This window comes from Tachysurus fulvidraco, chromosome 12, assembly GCF_022655615.1.
Source record: "Tachysurus fulvidraco isolate hzauxx_2018 chromosome 12, HZAU_PFXX_2.0, whole genome shotgun sequence".
NCBI lineage: Eukaryota > Metazoa > Chordata > Actinopteri > Siluriformes > Bagridae > Tachysurus > Tachysurus fulvidraco.
Genome location: NC_062529.1, coordinates 6,895,867 through 6,914,147, shown reverse-complemented (window position 1 = coordinate 6,914,147; position 18,281 = coordinate 6,895,867). Strand labels below are relative to the sequence as shown.

At 34.5% G+C, this 18,281-nt stretch overlaps 1 protein-coding gene across 2 annotated transcripts in view; it reads right to left on the bottom strand.

Moving 5' to 3' along the window:
- Nucleotides 1-4,114: 4,114 nt before the first annotated feature.
- sptbn5 (spectrin, beta, non-erythrocytic 5) overlaps nucleotides 4,115-18,281 on the bottom strand; it is a 46,794-nt gene continuing 32,627 nt past the window's right edge. Inside the window, exons 48-71 of one of the 2 annotated variants that reach the window (XM_027172892.2) lie at nucleotides 18,189-18,266; nucleotides 17,834-18,006; nucleotides 17,662-17,752; nucleotides 16,885-17,031; nucleotides 16,660-16,797; nucleotides 15,877-16,133; nucleotides 15,573-15,759; nucleotides 15,236-15,448; nucleotides 14,808-15,004; nucleotides 14,245-14,449; nucleotides 13,906-14,082; nucleotides 13,444-13,599; nucleotides 13,118-13,335; nucleotides 12,842-13,031; nucleotides 12,494-12,670; nucleotides 12,259-12,366; nucleotides 10,010-10,918; nucleotides 9,872-9,937; nucleotides 9,572-9,655; nucleotides 9,266-9,357; nucleotides 7,503-7,616; nucleotides 7,277-7,365; nucleotides 7,090-7,194; nucleotides 4,115-4,599 (exon numbers count right to left, since the gene is read on the bottom strand). In XM_027172892.2, the coding sequence (XP_027028693.2) occupies nucleotides 4,463-4,599; nucleotides 7,090-7,194; nucleotides 7,277-7,365; nucleotides 7,503-7,616; nucleotides 9,266-9,357; nucleotides 9,572-9,655; nucleotides 9,872-9,937; nucleotides 10,010-10,918; nucleotides 12,259-12,366; nucleotides 12,494-12,670; nucleotides 12,842-13,031; nucleotides 13,118-13,335; nucleotides 13,444-13,599; nucleotides 13,906-14,082; nucleotides 14,245-14,449; nucleotides 14,808-15,004; nucleotides 15,236-15,448; nucleotides 15,573-15,759; nucleotides 15,877-16,133; nucleotides 16,660-16,797; nucleotides 16,885-17,031; nucleotides 17,662-17,752; nucleotides 17,834-18,006; nucleotides 18,189-18,266 (4,308 nt within the window). In that variant the 3' untranslated portion in view covers nucleotides 4,115-4,462. Of the gene's footprint in view, nucleotides 4,600-7,089; nucleotides 7,195-7,276; nucleotides 7,366-7,502; nucleotides 7,617-9,265; nucleotides 9,358-9,571; nucleotides 9,656-9,871; nucleotides 9,938-10,009; nucleotides 10,919-12,258; nucleotides 12,367-12,493; nucleotides 12,671-12,841; nucleotides 13,032-13,117; nucleotides 13,350-13,443; nucleotides 13,600-13,905; nucleotides 14,083-14,244; nucleotides 14,450-14,807; nucleotides 15,005-15,235; nucleotides 15,449-15,572; nucleotides 15,760-15,876; nucleotides 16,134-16,659; nucleotides 16,798-16,884; nucleotides 17,032-17,661; nucleotides 17,753-17,833; nucleotides 18,007-18,188; nucleotides 18,267-18,281 lie in introns of those variants that run through there. The other variant, XM_047821126.1, reaches the window with a different exon arrangement.

Here is an 18,281-nt window from a genome sequence, read left to right as displayed (position 1 = left end):
ATAAATGTATAAATGAGATATGATTTTTTCGAAAAAAACAAAACAAAACAGTTTATTGGCTATTAGGTGAAATTATATTCTTGATATACGGTTTAGGGGCATAATGCCGAATAGATAAGGACTACATGGTTTTCCACGTTTTTTTTTTTTTTTTTTTTTTTTTTTTTTTTTAATATTTTATTATTATTTAGCTTCTTATTATCCATCTTAGCTAAATCGCAATGCGCTCTAAAAAAAACAACAACTATGAAACAACATAAAAATATGAACAACAATTATCATCATAGGAAGTAAAAGAAGCAGAAGAAGTAGAATAGAAAAGCACAAATTATCTGTGATTTTTGAACATCGATTATTATTATTATTATTATTATTATTATTATTATTATTAGTAGTAGTAGTAGTAGTAGTAGTAGTAGTAGTAGCAGTAGTAGTAGTAGTAGTAGTAGTAGTAGTAGTAGTAGTAGTAACTACTATAACCAATTCTAAAGTCTCTTGAGTTACGACTTGTGCACAATGAAGAAATAATCCCTCATTTAATTTCACTAAAAAAAAAAACCCATATATATTACAAATATTTTTGCTTCCTAATCCTGGAAATGAAAGACGGTAAAAAAAAAAACTTTTTCATGCTGGTTTGTGCAGCAGCGCCTGGAACATTATCAGAATATTTTCTCCAAACAGATGGACATAAGCAGCCATTCAAAGTTCAAAACAAATCAATAACAGCATGGATGTTTCTGATTGCGCCCACATGTTGCTTTACATATCGACATCATTTCAGTCATCTATCTGACTCGGTAAGACAGAAAATTTAAAATCTTATCTGTCCGAGTTTTTACTGGCTTATAAGACGTGTTTCATGTTTTCACACATATGCTTTACATTTATTTTAACTGTGACTTTTATCTGTAACTGGCACCTTTAAGACTTTAAGCACTGAGCTGTATAAGAAGAAACAGTCTAAGATATGTTTAATATAAGATATATTTTCTGTTGTCTGTTTAATTGACCTATTTCCACGGTTGTCATGTTGTCTTAATTTTACCGAAAAAAGGATCTTTAACAAAACCTTGATTAACATTTTAAGGTTTGTCATTCATGTATTTAATATTGTTCCCTAATTCCTGTCTCATTGCGTAAACGAATTGTATCTCATTTGAGAGAAAGCAGTTTATTTACTGTTTAATTAAACTAAATAGTTTAAAAAGTTGCTGAGACGAACTGGAAAAAAAGATCACATAAAGTGCATTAAATAAACAGAGTTACCGTCCAGATCATTGAACATACACTGAAGAGCTGAAGTGTTAACGCGTCTCTGTGTGAGGGAACGTTTATATCATTTTATAAATGCAATAAGGGCTCCTCCTAGCGGTCAGAGAAAGAATGCATGTCTGACGTCGAATGTGTGTCCTATTGGGAAATAATTTAGAGGAGGGGACTTATCTAAAACAACTTTTACACTGGACGTACAATTAGGTGTTTATATGTAGGATTTTCATTCTTATTACACATAAAAAAAACTATAATTATAATATAAAATTAATTTAGGCTAAATCAGCTGAGAGGTTATATTTAGAGAAGTAGAAAAATATATTATTTATATGATCTCTTAGCATTCAGTTTCTTAGAGCTTTATATTCTGATACATTTCACTGTATTTCTGATGTCACTGTTAGCTTTTGTTAGACACAAGTGTGGTATTTTTTTTTGTTTTTGTTTTATTTACCACTACATTTTGCATGCCATGTAAACGCTCGATGATCTGTCATCATGTCAAGTAAATATCGAATATCCAGTATAAGTGGATAACATATATACAACGGTAATAGCAGTAAGGTTTCATTGTTATTGTAAAAAATTCTATCACTGCAAGTAAACATTATTAGTTTAATATAAGATTCATTTAGAATTACATTCAGCCTAAAATGAATTGAATTTAAACACATAAAAATTAATGACAAAGATTAAAAACAGTCGCTATACGAAAATAAAATAAAAATTTAAAAACGTGCCTATTCTTTTAAATGAAAGCTTAAAGTAATAGTAATAGAAATTACTAATAGTAATAGTAATGTTACACAAAGATATATTTGACATATGAGTTGTGTATTAAAAAGGTTAACGATACACATTCAAGTTTATTTTATTTGTATAGCGCTTTTTACAGTGGGCTTCGTCTCAAAGCAGCTTTACATAAACATATAACAGAAATTAAACACAAGGAGAAAAAAAATTAATAAAAAATCAATATAGTAAAAAATTAACATATTATACCAATGTTTATGGACTGCATTGATCTTTACTTATAGTTTATAAAGTGTTACAAATGTACACATATAACCAATATGGATGGACCTCTGGACCAAACCGAAATAATTGCGTTTAAATTGAAGTTTGCATTGTCTTTGGCTCCATCTTGTGCTAGAGTTGTTTCATTACCTGGAAAAGCCTGAAAAACTTCTCAGACCAGCTTTCTACACATACACACAGATTTGGAACAATTCTTGTTTTATAATGTGATCTTTGGTTTAAAAAATATTCATTATTATTAAAATACATATATTGCAAAATGTGAATAAATAAGAACAGGAAAAATGTGGTTTGTTTGATTTGTTTCTGAATTTACTTACTGCTTGTTTATCTGTCTGTGTAGGCTGTTTTTGAATTAGCCAGAGTACATGGCTGTCTAAATATACTGGTGAAGTACCTTGAGGATAAATACTGCTCATCTCTGAAATCTTGCCCATGACAGGAGTAACCAAAAGAGTGGCTCACAATCAATCAATCAATCAATCAATCAATCAATCAATCAATCAATCAATCAATCAATCAATCAATCAATCAATCATTCTATCTATCTATCTATCTATCTATCTATCTATCTATCTATCTATCTATCTATCTATCTATCTATTTATTTATTTATTTATTTATTTATCAGGATGATAAATTAGTGAACTGTCACAGGACAGCTATGGATACAACATAGCCATAACTCTTATTGACTTTACTCCTCATTACTTCACATCCTGTAGGTAAACACCTGTCTGTTTTTGTTTTCCTTTTTCTCATGCTGCTGTAAATAAAATAATATACAAGATTCATATTAGAGCAAAATCATGTAAGAGAATTGTTTGCATTTACAAGACTAACTGATTAAAAGTTTCCAGCATTACAACATGTCCCTGTGCACAACTGAGATTCGGGCCTGCCTACTGAAGATACTGAAGTCTGCAGGCTATATACTGTAAGCATGTAGAGACTGTGGAGAACTGTAAATGAAATGATTAAAATAACACAATTTCCCTCGTTTTAAATGAACAATAAACACAGAGCTGAAAATAAACACGTGCAAAATGAGTTTCTTTTAGTATCTTCCTTAGTTGTATGAATTTTGGTTAGATTTTTATTTTTTTAAACATAAAGTTGGTCTGGCACCAAGTAAATACAGGAAGTTTCGCCATATCAATTAAGAAAGAGCGAAGAGTGATTAAGAAAGAGCCGAAGTAAATAAAACAAATCAGGGACAATCACAAGAAATGGTGGTTGTTATATGTAGCCATGGCTAAAAAAAAAAATGCTAATTGACAAATGTTAATCGAGGGCAATGTATGGCTAGAGTTGGCTTTATGTGTAATCAAAGGTAAGGAATGTAAGGAATAAATTAAGGTTATAAGGACAACAAATACCATTAACAGTACCAAATTTTGGGCTGCTAACAGTATTTTCTTTGTTATCTTAGATTATTGGCTAGTACTGGAGTCAAATAAATGTAAATGTATTTGCAGATAACGTTTTTATGAACTCTGCATCAACTGTTCATCGTTAGGAGTGCAGACAAAACAGTGCTGTCACACTCCTAATAGTCTGGGAACCTTGTAGTGAAATTGCACCTGCATTTATTAATGAAGTCACGGTTGCATTTAGAGAAAATAAATTGTTTTCCCCTAACTTTTGTCCTGCACACTGAACTCACAAAAGGTGTTAATTATCTCATTAGTTACATCAGGTGTTTTAGGAGCAGGGGAAATAAAATAAATGAAAATAAAAATAAACGGGAAACAATGTAAGTATCAAGACTACATTATACAATAAAATCTAAATCGACAACTGAACTTTCATAGGTTTGTTTATTCATTGAGATACACCACATTCATTTCAGTGTACATTAAATACTGTAATGTATAATAATGATCTGAATTTCAGTTAAGTGGAAGTACAGTTACAGTAAGCATTATGTAATAATCAATGTGTAGAATGTATATCGAAAGAAAATTACAGTTAAAAAGTAATAATGATGAAAAGTAATAATTTAGACTAGTGTGATTCTGTATAGCTCTTATTTTTCCTATTACATATCCTGTAAGAAGAGCTAGTAATCAATGAAACACCTTTACCTTGAGCCAGTGAATAGAGAGAAATTTGAGGGGTAAGACATTTTTTTACGAAATGGTATGAATTACATTTTAAAGAATTTTTTGAAGACGTTCTTGTTTTTGGACTTTTCTTTGCTTGCATTCTCCTGCTGGTTTTGTGGGGGAGGAGGAGGAGGAGAGAAAGCTGGGGTTTGGTTGTTCCTCAGACCTCTCAAAGACACTGAAAGTAAACAAAGAAAACAGCTCTTTTCAATATAACTTTAAGTCTATTTCCGTTTCCCAGTTTTGCCTGTACATTGTTCATGCCAACTGTTGCTGAGGAGACACATTAAAAGACTCACGTGATCTGATGTATAGTGCAATGGCCCAATGTATTGTCAAAAATAAGGAATATTTCAAAACATATTACAGCAATGGTTAGAATTGTGTAAATTAATTCAAAATGTACTTAAATTCTATGTGTAATTATTATTATTTGCATTTTCATTGATCTGTAGGTGTATCTGTAGCTGTAAGTTTTGCATTAAAACAAGCCCATATGTTGGTTTTGGACGTTGAAAACAAATTTTTCACTTTAAAATATATAAAGGCTCAGCATTTAATATTACCTGATGTGCTTAATTTAATCTAATTATGGGAAAGGGTTTTTATTTTATGCTTTATGTATTTCCATCATTAGATTAGATTAGATTAGATTAGATTAGATTCAACATTATTGTCATTACACATGTACAAGTACAAGGCAATGACATGCAGTTTAGGTCTAACCAGAGTGCAATAGCAGCAAGTGTAGGATATACAGTTTGTACAAGATTTAAATGAGTTAAATAAAGTGGTAATATAGAAGTAATTTACAGATGTGTGTACTATGAACATTATATACAGATGAATATATATGTACTATGAATATACCGTAATATTCTGATGGCTATTAGTATAAACTGAAAATTTCAGACTGGTATGTGCTATAAACAAAATATATGGCTATTAATATAATATATTGCTGTTACTATAAACAGAAATCGGGTGGACATATACAATGGTAAGGCAATGGTGAGCAGCAATGCATGGGACATTTCACACAATCATTCAGATCAAATTGCAATGCTGACAAAAGCAGAAAACATGACTGTATATGGTATAGTGTGTCTGTATAAGGTGGTGGCACAGCAAATAAACCTGACACCTTGTGTCGCACTGGTACAAGTGTATCAAGTCAGTATCAGTGTTGTAGAGTCATTGATGAGTTGATAGTCTGCCAACAAAAATATATACCTAATGCCACGTCTGTGGCAACAAACCGACCCTGATTGAACTATAATCAACACATTTATTTGAATAGAAAAATATGCTCTAATCTATAATTATCCTATTAGGTGGAACAACAAAGTGTATAATAACATGGCCAGTAAGTATAAAAAGTTTTCTCGCTGCTTGAAACAGTTCTATCAGTGAAAACATGTTGTTATGCCGCTGTAGCGCCAGTGTCAAGGCTGTGCTGAAAATGATCATCCACACATGTAACATCCAGTCAGTGGTGCCACTATTATGGTCTCTTTGCACTAAAATGTGGAGTTAAGGAGAAAAGGGGGGCTTTGTGCAAAGCAACAGTTAGGCCCCCTAATTGTTAGGTGGATATTATAAAATGCTAATGAAGGTACTTCAAAGGGTACAAGATAGTTGTGTGTTATAACAAAAGGTTTATGGTATATTACTTACACACTATATGGTTAACAGTTTGTGGACACCTGACCACAAGGTTTGTATAGAATAGAAGCCTTAATTTTGTCACACGTAACAGTGAAAGTCTTTCTTCGCATATCCCAACTTTAGAGATTGGGTTCAGAGCACAGGGTCAGCCATAATACAGTGCCCCAGGAGCAGAGAGGTTTAAGGGCCTTGCTCAAATGCCCACCAGTGTCAGCTTGGCAGTGGTAGGGCTTCAAGCCCTGATCTTCCAATAAAAAAAACAACAGATCTTTAGCCACCACTGCCCTCATATGTGCTATATGTTTTCCCATTCAGACCCACAAATAGCTGTGATGCTCAGGTGTCCACATACAGTACAATCATCTTCAGCAGCTTCTTGATCCTTGTCAGAGACACCATAGCCTGACCCAGGACTCTGTGGATGAGGTGGGGAAAACACCCTGTATGGGTTGCCAGTCCATCACATAGGACCATGCACACACACACACACACACACACACACACACACACACACACACACACACACACACACACACACACACACACACACACACACACACACACACACACCACACACATTCATACCTACAGGCAATTTTAGTGTGGCCATTCCCCCTACATTCATGTTTGGGAAAGTAGGAGGAAACCAGAGAAGTGGAAGGAAGCCCATAAGGGCATGTGGAAAAACTCCTAATGAACAGTAACCAGACTTCAGTATGGAATGGGGAACCACAGAGCTTTGATAGCTCTTTTAAAATAAATGTCATTTCATTTCATTAGTCTTTGGCCACATTTATTTGGGTGTCTTTACACTCCAGATGACCTGGGGGTTTGTGCTGGGAATTCTGATGTCACAGAAATAAAAATTATTTGAAAAAAAAATCAAGCATTTAAATACATACTTTTTGAGAGGTCAATTACAATGTCCGGTCTCAGACACATAAATAAAGCCTGTATTCCTCCTGAATCCCAAGTATTGATGAGCTATTTTTAAGCTCACCTGAGTCATTGCTTTCTCCTTTTTCTGGGTAGCGGTGTTGGTTGTAGTATGTGTGCGGTGGTTTGGGAGGTGGTTCTTTCTCCTTCTCGTAATTCTCTGTGGAATCTTTGTTCAAAAACCTCTTATTAAAACACACATACAAGCAAAAATGTTTTCAAAGTCTTGCAGTCTGCTTTGAGTTGCTTACCTTTTTCTGGCTCAAAGGTAGAAACTTGTGTTTGCGGTTCATCCAATAATCCTGAGACATGCTGCTTTGTTGTCTCTATCTTTTCTTCTCTGTGAAATAAAAGGTATATATTTAAATTTAAAAAACTATGTTTAGTATCAGATTTTAAAAACTACATATGCAATATATACAGTATATGAATATTACCAATACTAAATATGGTACTGCCATATTTTTGTTTCCTTACCCAGTATTCTCTGAGACGACTCTCTGACCGGTGGAGTTCTGCAGCTCCTCCAACCACTTCTGCTGTTCATCATGAGAGGGTGCAGCAAACAGGTAGTGACTGCCATCATTCAGTCTTAACCAAAAGGATCACAACAGTTATATGGGTTTATTCAATTAATCACTACACTCCAGTTATAACTGTATTATGGAAAACTATAATTCAGTGAATATACTTGTGACAGTAATCTTCTCTCCATAACATTAAACAAAAATGATCATGAGGGGGAGTCATGGCCTAATGGTTAGAGAGTCTGACACCTAAACCTAAGGTTGTGTGTTCGAGTCTCAGGCCGGCAATACCACGACTGAGGTGCCCTTGAGCAAGGCACCGAACCCCCCCAACTGCTCCCTGGGTGCCGCAGCATAAATGACTGTTCCGGGTGTGTGTTCACAGTGTGTGTGTGTTCACTGCTGTGTGTGTGCACTTTGGATGGGTTAAATGCAGAGAACGAATTCTGAGTATGGGTCACCGTACTTAGCCGTATGTCACGTCATTTTCACTTTCACTAATGATTCTTTAATTAGGTGATCAGCTGAAGTGGGAAATAACATTGATATATTTTTATGTATCTTTAATCAAGTTTTTTTTCCCACTTAATACCTTGGACTTTAAATATTACATTTCAAAGAATAAATCTCTCTTTTCGATTGGCTATGTGTTAAAAAAAAAAAATGAAGTCACTTTTTAGCAACAAATCCAAACTTTAATGGATCTGACACAAGAATAAGACTCAGTACCTGTCACTATTATATAGCTTAATACACGTTGTATTTATTGATGTACCATTTGTATAATAATAGTTAGCAAGTAGTTTGGCAAAGATTGTCCCGATAATAGCATTCAACTAGTTTTTAACCAGAGTTATTACTGTCATTGATAATAATAATAATAATAATAATAATAATAATAATAATAATAATAATAATAATAATAATAATAATAAGAAGAAGAAGAAGAAGAAGAAGAAGAATTATTGTTATTATTATTATTAATATTATTTTATTTTAATATAATTTTTTATTATTTTAAAATTAATATTATTTTAATAATAATATTATACATACACACTGCATTTAATGCCATAATCCATCTGTTACCACTAGATACCATCCAATGCACATCCATGTCACTTCTGTACCTGTACAAGCTGTTTTGCACCTTATAGTATTTTATATATAATATATTTACATATATTTACACATATACATACTGTATATAAGTACATATTGCATATAATGTGTAATGCTACTGTAAGGATGCCCAATAGTACACTGTGTTTACTGACTATATGTATGAGCAAATTGCACATTTTCACGTCAACTCATTATCTATATCTTATCTGCATAACTGTTCTGTAATTTCTGGAGTTTGCTCCTAAGAATTTCACCCACCAAGGCACATGTGCTGTGGTGATGTGACAATAAAAGTGACTTCACTTGACCTGATTATGAGACACTAGTAATAAAGCTATAGTTATTTAGCCTTAGCTAATGTTTTTTAATCTTCCTTAATGGGAAAACTTTTGTATTTATTATATAGTATTTATTTATATGAGTGAATTTTACTTGGGAAAAAAAAAGAATTAAGGTATTTATTATAACCTCTAATGACCAGTCTCAGTTTCAGCTCGATGCACATATATTAAAACCTGAAACCCTGTGTCTGTCATTCAGGTTACATATATAATTTATCAGAAGGCTTTAGAAGAGTATTTTACATACATCAGTTTGAAGGTGTAGTTCTTTCTCCTGTAGTATGGGTTATCTCTACAAATTGCTCCAGCCACAGTGATAGATGGCCATCGAGTGCAGTTCTGTAAAGCATGTCAAAGTTAGCTATGATAGCTACAAATGCATGTGTATGGTAGCTAAAAATGGGGGCTTGTTGGTTAATGATTGGTGTTGTGTTTCCATGTTAGCTACAGTATCATGTATGTTGGAATTCTAAAAGAATTTTGCTGGGAGACAACTAGGACTGACTGATGTATTGTATATACCCTGTATGTGTAGTTTCTTATGTATTCATACCTCTTCAGCAGCATTTTGATCATTAAACAAATTCAGTGTCTCTTCTTCCAGTAGTGCATAGACGGTTTCCCAATGTTCCATACCCTGATTCAAACCCACACACCACCAATATTTAGTTAATAAAAACACCTTATTTATTGTCAGAATATGTATAACAGGAGTGTAGAATCTTAACTACAGAGGGCTGATGTATGTGTAGGGTTTTTATTCCTGATTCAAATTCAAATTAAATTTAGACCTCAAGATGTCTAAATTGGCTTGTAAGCAAAATCTGAATTTTATATCAGCTGGACAGCTTACTTTAATTCCTCCTTGTTTCAGTTTAATATCCAGTGGTCCCTCCATCTTGACCAAGCCTGCTCTGACCTAAACAGCACAAATATTTTTTTAGAGCAAATATACAATAAATACATTAAAGTGTGTTTTACTGAACCATACCTTGTGAGCTAGAGATGATGGTTCTTCAGTAGGTTCCTCAGTAAAATCCTTAGCTTCCTCAGTGGATTTTCTTAATGTGGGTGGTGGTGGTGGAGAAGATTGTGGAGGTGATGGTGGTTGCAAGGTGGAGAAAGGTGTGGGATTTTCAGTCACTGCTGCAAGTTTTCTTGGCTTGGGTACAGGAGGATTAAGGTGTATGGATGTAGAAGGTTCCTCAATCTCTTCATTTGAAACCAGTTGTATGGAATCAGGAAGTGCCTCTATCTTTTCATTTGATTCAAGGTGTATGGATTTAGGAGGTTCGTCTCTCTCTCCATTTGATTCGAGGTGTATGGATTTAGGAATTTCCTTAATCACGTTATTTGATTCAAGAAATACAGATTTAGCATGTTCATCGATCACGTCATTTGAACTTGAAAAATTCACTTCTTTGGGGTTGTCAAGAGAAGAGGATTTGTGGGAAAGACTTGTGCCTCCAGAGGTATTTACTACATTTTCAAGCATAGAGGTGTGGTTAGAATTTGTGCTGGAAAATAGATGGGGTCTGTAAACAAGGCTAGAATGAGATGCGTTTTGTGACTGAGAAGAGTCAGGGAAAGATTTGACAGAGGGTGAATTGGAGGTTGTGGTATCGCCACTGTTGCTGGTCATCCTCTTGAGCATAGATGCCACTCGAGGAGCTGTAGAACTGTCATCCTTGCCACTACTGTTTCTCCTCAGTGGTGCTGAGGATAGTATTATGCCGTCTCTCATTCCACTGCTGTTTCTTCTTAGGATGTCTTTGGCTACAGAAGTCGGAGAAACTGAGGCAGGATGATCAGAATGGTTTCGCCTTAGAGAAGTCACACGGTAAGGCTTCTTCCTGGAACCAATATCTTCTCCATAAGTCTGTTGCAGCCTCTGCTCTTTCTGAGATATCAAAGTTTGTTATAAATTTTAGAGAATTTGCAGGACAGGTGAAATACCAGACACGGGAGTCTACCCCCTTATGTGCAAAGGATTTAATAGATATCTTGCTACTTAACAAGAGTAATGTTTTTATTAGACTCACTAAGCCTTATTTTAAGGGCACAAGTGTTTCCTTAAATACATACTACCATATTACCCAAAACAGGCTACCTACAAATAATAATCTTTAGCCGGATGGAGTTTAATGAATAAAAAACAACTGTTCTGTTTAGAATGCTATACCATTAACCAGATCTTTCTGTGCAAAACACTGTCTGTCTGAAGACAGGTTAGCTACCGGGTAAGCGTAGTGATTGCATAGACATATTTGAATGCAGGTCTAGACATTTTCTCACATTAAACATATTAATGCTACATACTAAACCACCTAATATATAATAGTAGCCATTATTTTTGTCACATTACAGCACAATGAAAAGCTATCTATATTTATAAGTGGATATTTGGCAAGTCAAACTTTGCAAATATCCAGTGACAGCCTGTGTGGCACTAAAAGTAGTGTCATTGGATATTTGCAAAGTTTGGAATAAGTTTGGAACCTAACTGTCTCAAAGCCTGCTTAATTAATATTCCTAAAAGTATGGCTAATCAGCAGAAAGCATTATGGCACATGCATCAAACACAAGCCCTACATCCTTGTTTTACCGATTCAGTTTGAACTAATACTGAAACAGCTTGTCATACACTATCCAGAATTCGTAGCATGTACTTGTATCAGTGTACCTGATATATCTGATGGCTAGCTACTGTAATTCATCCTAAATTGTATATGTGCATTTCAGTTCATTCTGCAACTGTGTGCTAAGTCAGAACTATGTCTAACATAAATTCAGAAGATTTTTTTTATTTGTGTTGCTTCATTTTGACGGGAAATATAAAAAAAAAAGGTCAGTATGATGCACTCATGCGCTTCAGGTAGATGTCAGGTGGTTATGACACAAATATCAATAATGTTGCTGTAAAATACTCTTCATACCTGGCACTGAAAGATTCAAATAATGTTAATAATAGGGTAAAATTAGAAATAATATTATAAGTCCTGATCTTTTATTCTTACAATACAATTTGCTGATATTGCAGTGGTCCAGTTTCTTGTCCTAACAAAATAAATGCATTCATATGTAATATTTTATTTTTGTCAATATTGTCATCTGTCAGTATCTTGGCACAGTAGCACAATAGATGTGGTGGATGTGGATGAGATTTGCATGTTCTCTTTTTTTTTCTGAATCATAAAATTATATACCTGATCTGGTTTTCCTACTTGTTTTTCTTTTTACCTGAGTTTTCCTGTTGTGTAAGGTCTTAAATCTGTCACTCTGAGCTTGTATCATTGCTTCCAGATCCTCCTGTTTCTTCATTAGTTCTAGAACATCTGAAACAGAGTCCTGAAAGACAAAGAAATCATTTAACAAGATATAGTTTTACAATTAGAACAGCAACAAAATCTTCCAGCAATATTATCCATTACAAAAATCGATGTTGTATTGCACAATGCAGTATAAGTATCCTCACCCCATAATCTTGGGCAGTAAGCACATTCTCATATGTGTTCAGCCAGTGTTCAGCTTGCTCCAGTTCTTTCTGCAACTGCTGCAGCTCAAGCTCCTCCTGATACAGATCTCTCCTATCAGCCCAGCTCTGAAGAACCAGGACCTCCAGATCCTGTAACTCTGCTAGATGATCCTCCAACTGTATTTTTTTTTAAGCAAAAACATGCATATATGCTTAGAAGTCAAAGGTCCATTTTATTAGCTTTGTAACATTCATCTGTCATGAAGTATGACGTAAAAGAAAAGTTATTTCAGAGAATCAATCTAAAGGTGCTTTGTGTATATTTTTTTGTTATAGTTTTAACCACACCTCCTCACTCATGAAGTATCCTTCCTGCATTAGACGCCTCCCTTCATTTTTCACCATTCCAGATTTGTCAAGTTGCCGTTCAATCTGGGTATGATACTCCTCGTGGCGTTTGATTAGCTGTGCCAAGTCTTTGACCTCACCTCTGAGTCCCTCTCCTGTTACCAGAGACAGTGTCTCCCTAAGCCACGCCCTGTAAAGGTGTCAAGAGTATTTGACAGGTCCAATATCATATTAGTCAGTAATAATATACAAAGTCAAAAATAATCAATGACTTACATGAGCTCCCTCCAGTCAGTAAGATACTGCTGGACAGTCATGACCTGCTGTAATCTGTGTTTACACTGGCTAGCTTTCTCCAGGAGGCTTTCCCAGTTTTCTTCCACCTCCTGCATCCTCTCGGACAGAATTTCCCTCACCTGGGGACAACGTCTTACCAGAGCCCTACCCTCTTCTTTTCTGCGTTGCATATCGTCTTCTATTACCACCAAATCTCGCTAAAAAAATGAAACTGACATTTTTGTCTATATCAAGATTTCACTGGTCTACTACTTGGTCGTATTTTAAGTCTTTCTTAGATAACAGTATTGATAGCTAGCCAGTACCTCAAGGCCTTCGTGCTGTCTAATAAGAGCTTGAACACTGATCAGGTCATTTTCCATGTCCTCTGAATCCAACATAATTTTCTTCTCACTTATCCAGCTCTTCAACTCATCCAAGTCATGGTCAAACTGGTGAACCTCATGGGCTGATTGTAAATTCTGTTGGAAATAATTAATTTTAAAAGCCATTTTAACAGTATGCTAATAGTGCTAAAAGAAGCACATTCTCTGTGACCTAAATATGCACTAAAGGCGAATCTTGCAATTAATGTGTTTTGTACTTTACAGATTCATTAACATAAATTTGTGTACGAATAAATCAGTTACCAAAAACTTTGGAAATCTGGTGAGATATTGCGTTGGTTCTAGCTTATGCAAACCTTTATGTATGACTTTTTTTTTTGCTAAATGAGGAAATAATAATAACAAATCGTCTAGTCTTTCAAAAATTTGTTGGACATTTACCTGTGCTCGTGTTTTCATAGCCTTTTGTAACTCCTCCCATAAATTTAGTAGATCCTTCTCTCTCTTCTGGGCTTCTGATGATTTTACTTGCTGTTTCAGCTTTTGAACTGTATTCAGTTTGTTTTGACCCAGAGTGTTGACTTCATTGGTGAAATCTTCAAATTTTTTCTGCAGGGTCTGGCAAAATTAAATAAGCAATTTCTGAGAATCACAAACTTAGCAGGGTTTTAGTCATAGATTTGAGATACTTACAAGTTTGTACAAGAATGGCCTTTATAAATTAAATCCATTGGTGGACATCCTTTTTTAAATTATAATCACATATACAGTATAAGGTACCTCCACATCTTCAAGATCTTGGCCAAAATCCTTTGACTCTGCGAGGTTCATGTGAGAAATAAGCCAGCTCTTGAAGTCTCTGCTTTCTCTTTCAAACACACAGAGATTGTACTGGTCTTCCAATGATGTACGATAATCTAAAGACAGCTGCAGCAGATTTTCATACTGCTTCTCCATGTTTGTGACACTCTTGCTCACCAAATGGCTGCAATTATATACACACACGCGCACACACACACACACACACACACACACACACACACACACACACACACACACACACACACACATTGTGCAATATCAGTTAGAATTTTAAAGATCATATCTAAACTTTCTTTATTTTTTATTCTTTTAAAATATATTTCAACAATTTAAACACATTAAATAATTTAAATAAATGAAATACTAAAACTCTAAACTATTAAAACTTCAAGTAATGTTCTATGGTCAGTACCATGGTATTTGTTAAAAGTCTACCATTGACACTCAGTTTAAGATCATTTATACATACCCACATACCAAGATGTATGAACGTTTCTCTAAATTTGCATTTATGACTTTACCTATTGGGATGGCCACAATTTTCAATTTCAGCCCCAGTCTCCTTCAAGGACTTGACTTTCTCATGCTGGTTGACTAACTCCAAGTCCACTGAATCTAACTTCCTGAGGAGTGCCTCTGTAGCCTCCTCACTTTTCCCATAGTCTCTAGACTCCAGAAATGGCTTCAATTCGTCCACCCACAGTTCGATTTCAGAGATCTGTACAAAACCAGAAGGTGTCTAAAACATCCTTAAAAAGCCTATTCATATTTAAAGCATTACCCTAACAATCATTTATTTAACTGTTCAACTTAGCCACAAAGCATTATATTTTAATATTTTAAAATTTGCAAAACAGCACCTGTAAAATGTCATTATTCTTCATCAACTAGAGTAGTATTGATTAGCTGGATTAATTTTTACTGTATTACTAATATAAACTGGACACACCTCTGAGAGGAAGGTCTGAATTTTCAGGGCTTCTTTCAGCAGGTGGCCTTTATTCTCAGACTCTTTTCTCAAAGTGTCAAAGAGCTGATTCAGTTCAGCCAGTCTTGTACTGATCTCCTCTGAGGCAAAGTGTCTCCCTCTTACCAAGTTCTGTCCTGCCTCGTGTACTGCCTGCACCAGAGGGGTACGACCTGTGATTTCTTGCATCATCACCTAAAGAGTCCAGCAGTCCACACTCATAAATACAGTGAACATTCAACACTTTACATCATATATGCTGAATACATCTGAAAACTTATCCCAATAAATATAAGCTGTAACACAGTTAAACACAGACCTGGTATTTTTTGACTGCTGCTTGTGTGCTTTCGAGCGAAGTACCAAAGTCTTTTGAAGCTGTTGCTTTTAGCTTATCCTGAATCCATACAGTTTCATCCTCGATGTCCCGGTAGAACTGAAACAGTATCTGCCATGATTCCAGAGTATCTCTACGAGCCTCCAGAGGCTCAGCCAGAGCATTAAACCTGAGGAAAAAACGGATACGCCAGCAATTTCAATTTCTATGCTGTTCTTTTTGTTTTAAGTTTCACTGTCAGCAGACCATTATCTTAAAAATATTATTGTAGAAAACCATAGGGTACCTGTTGGCCATATGCCAAACTTGTTGCTGGATCTCCCTAGCTTGAAAATTGCCTTGAGAGCTGAGATTTTTGGCTGTGTCCAACAGATTCTGGACTTTTTCCAGATGACCATCCACTACTTCCTCCAAGCTTTGTAGAGCCTTTAGTAGCCTGCTGACTGAGGCCAGGTCCTCCCCATAGTCTGTCTGACTCACTTCAGCTTCAACTGAATCTAGCCATTCCTCAACATCATCCAACAAGCGTAGGAACTGCAAGGCCTGGAGGATAAGGAATCAAATATTAGCATGTAATATGCTGTTTAAATGTTATTTACTCTGTATGGCCAAAAGCATGTGAAAACCTGACCATCAAACTATATGTGAGCCTTCTTCAAACTATTGCCACAATCTTAAAAGCACAAATTTATTAAGTATATATTCTAAATTTGCTTTACTAGGCCTGAGTCCTAAATGGAAACACAGTTTGCCAAGGTCAGCATCAGTACCTTAATACTTACCCAATAATAAAACAAAGAAAATATTTAGGCCTATACTGTATGTCTGACATAGGGGGATGGAGCCTACATTTTTTTGTACAAGCAGAACTTGTACACACAATTTGTATATTAGATTAGATTGTATTGTATTACAATTTGTACAACCCTATTACTTCCTGTACGATGGTCTTAAGAATTCATTTATGTTATGAACAACTCACATTTAGTATAGATAATTCCAGATTTGAATTAAACCACTGTAGCCAATGAATATTTTTCCTCCTACAGACACAGTTCTCATTATGTACCTGATATGCTTCCTGTAAACGTGATTTTTTCTCCTTGCAGTTGATTAAGAGCTGATCCCAGCCTTCATTGAGATCCATTATTCTGGGTTTTATTTTGTCCTTGGCTGGATGACCACTAGTGAGCATCTTCTCCCCTTCCTGCCATTTAAACATAATCAATATTATATTGAGCCTGAGAGCATTTAAGAGTTTTAATAAAAAAAAAAAGTTCTGATTTGTTCGTGCCTTTGTTAGGGCTTCTATACAGTTGCGATTGGCGAGAATCTCAGCCTCGAAACTCTGGTGTTTCAGTATCTTGGCTTGCAAATTGATAGGCTCTCTCCAGCTCTCATCCTGAGCCACTGATTTCTTCTTATTCAACCATGAGCATGCCTTAATGATTGATAGAAGAGATATGCACATGAAAAAGAGTATTTTAAATGATTTACACTTTCAAATAATAATAATAATAACAATACTACTACTACTACTACTACTACTACTACTACTAATAATAATAATAATAATAATAATAATAACAATAATAATAATAATAATAACAATACTACTACTACTACTACTACTACTACTACTAATAATAATAATAATAATAATAATAATAATAATAACAATAATAATAATAACAATACTACTACTACTACTACTACTACTACTACTACTACTACTACTACTAATAATAATAATAATAATAATAACAATAATAATAATAACAATAATTATTATTATTATAACAACAACAATAAAAATAATAATAACAATAATACGTATTATTATTATTGTTATTATTATTACAATTATTATTACAACAACAACAACAACAACAACAACAACAACAACAACAACAACAATAATAATAATAATAATAATAATAATAATAATAATAATAATAATAATAATAATAATAATAATAATAATAATAATAATAAAGCAATAGAGAAACATGGAAAAGCAGAGATGGCTTCAAGCAGAGGAAACACCATTTGTGTTTCCTCATTGGCATACCTCATAACTATCTTCTAAAAATTTTTGTAGCTGTGCTGATTCCTCCAAAGCCTTTTGCCGAGCTTTACTTATCTCCAACAATCGTTCTTTTCTGGAAGGAAAAAAGCAACAACTTTTGAACCATTACTTGACATAAAAATGTTTTATTTATAAAAAAGGTTACAGCTCACACCTCAGCTGAATTGCTTGGCTCCGCTTTGTGATGTTGTCCGAGTCATAATGCTTTCTCAGTTTCAGTTGTTGAGCATATTTATCCACGTCTTCTACCTGCTGTAGTTCAGCTTCTAGGGAGTTCTCAAACAAAGCATGTTTCCTCTGTAGAGCTTCCACTTCTGAGAGAGAGCTCTAAAATGACAATTGTGTAATAACTCACAATGAAAAGTTTTCTGAATAATAGAAAGTACTTTTTTTATTATTATTTTATATTTTCACATTGGAATTGTTGAAAATTCATAATTGTTAACATTGAAAAATTGTTATTTTACTGCTAATCACTTCTGCAGTGTAGTGTATTGACCTATACTTACCCCAACATCATCATTAGCCAGAAAAGCTTCTCTGTTACTCAACAAGCTCTCACTTTGCTCCAAATTACCAAGGAATACCTACATCAATCAGTC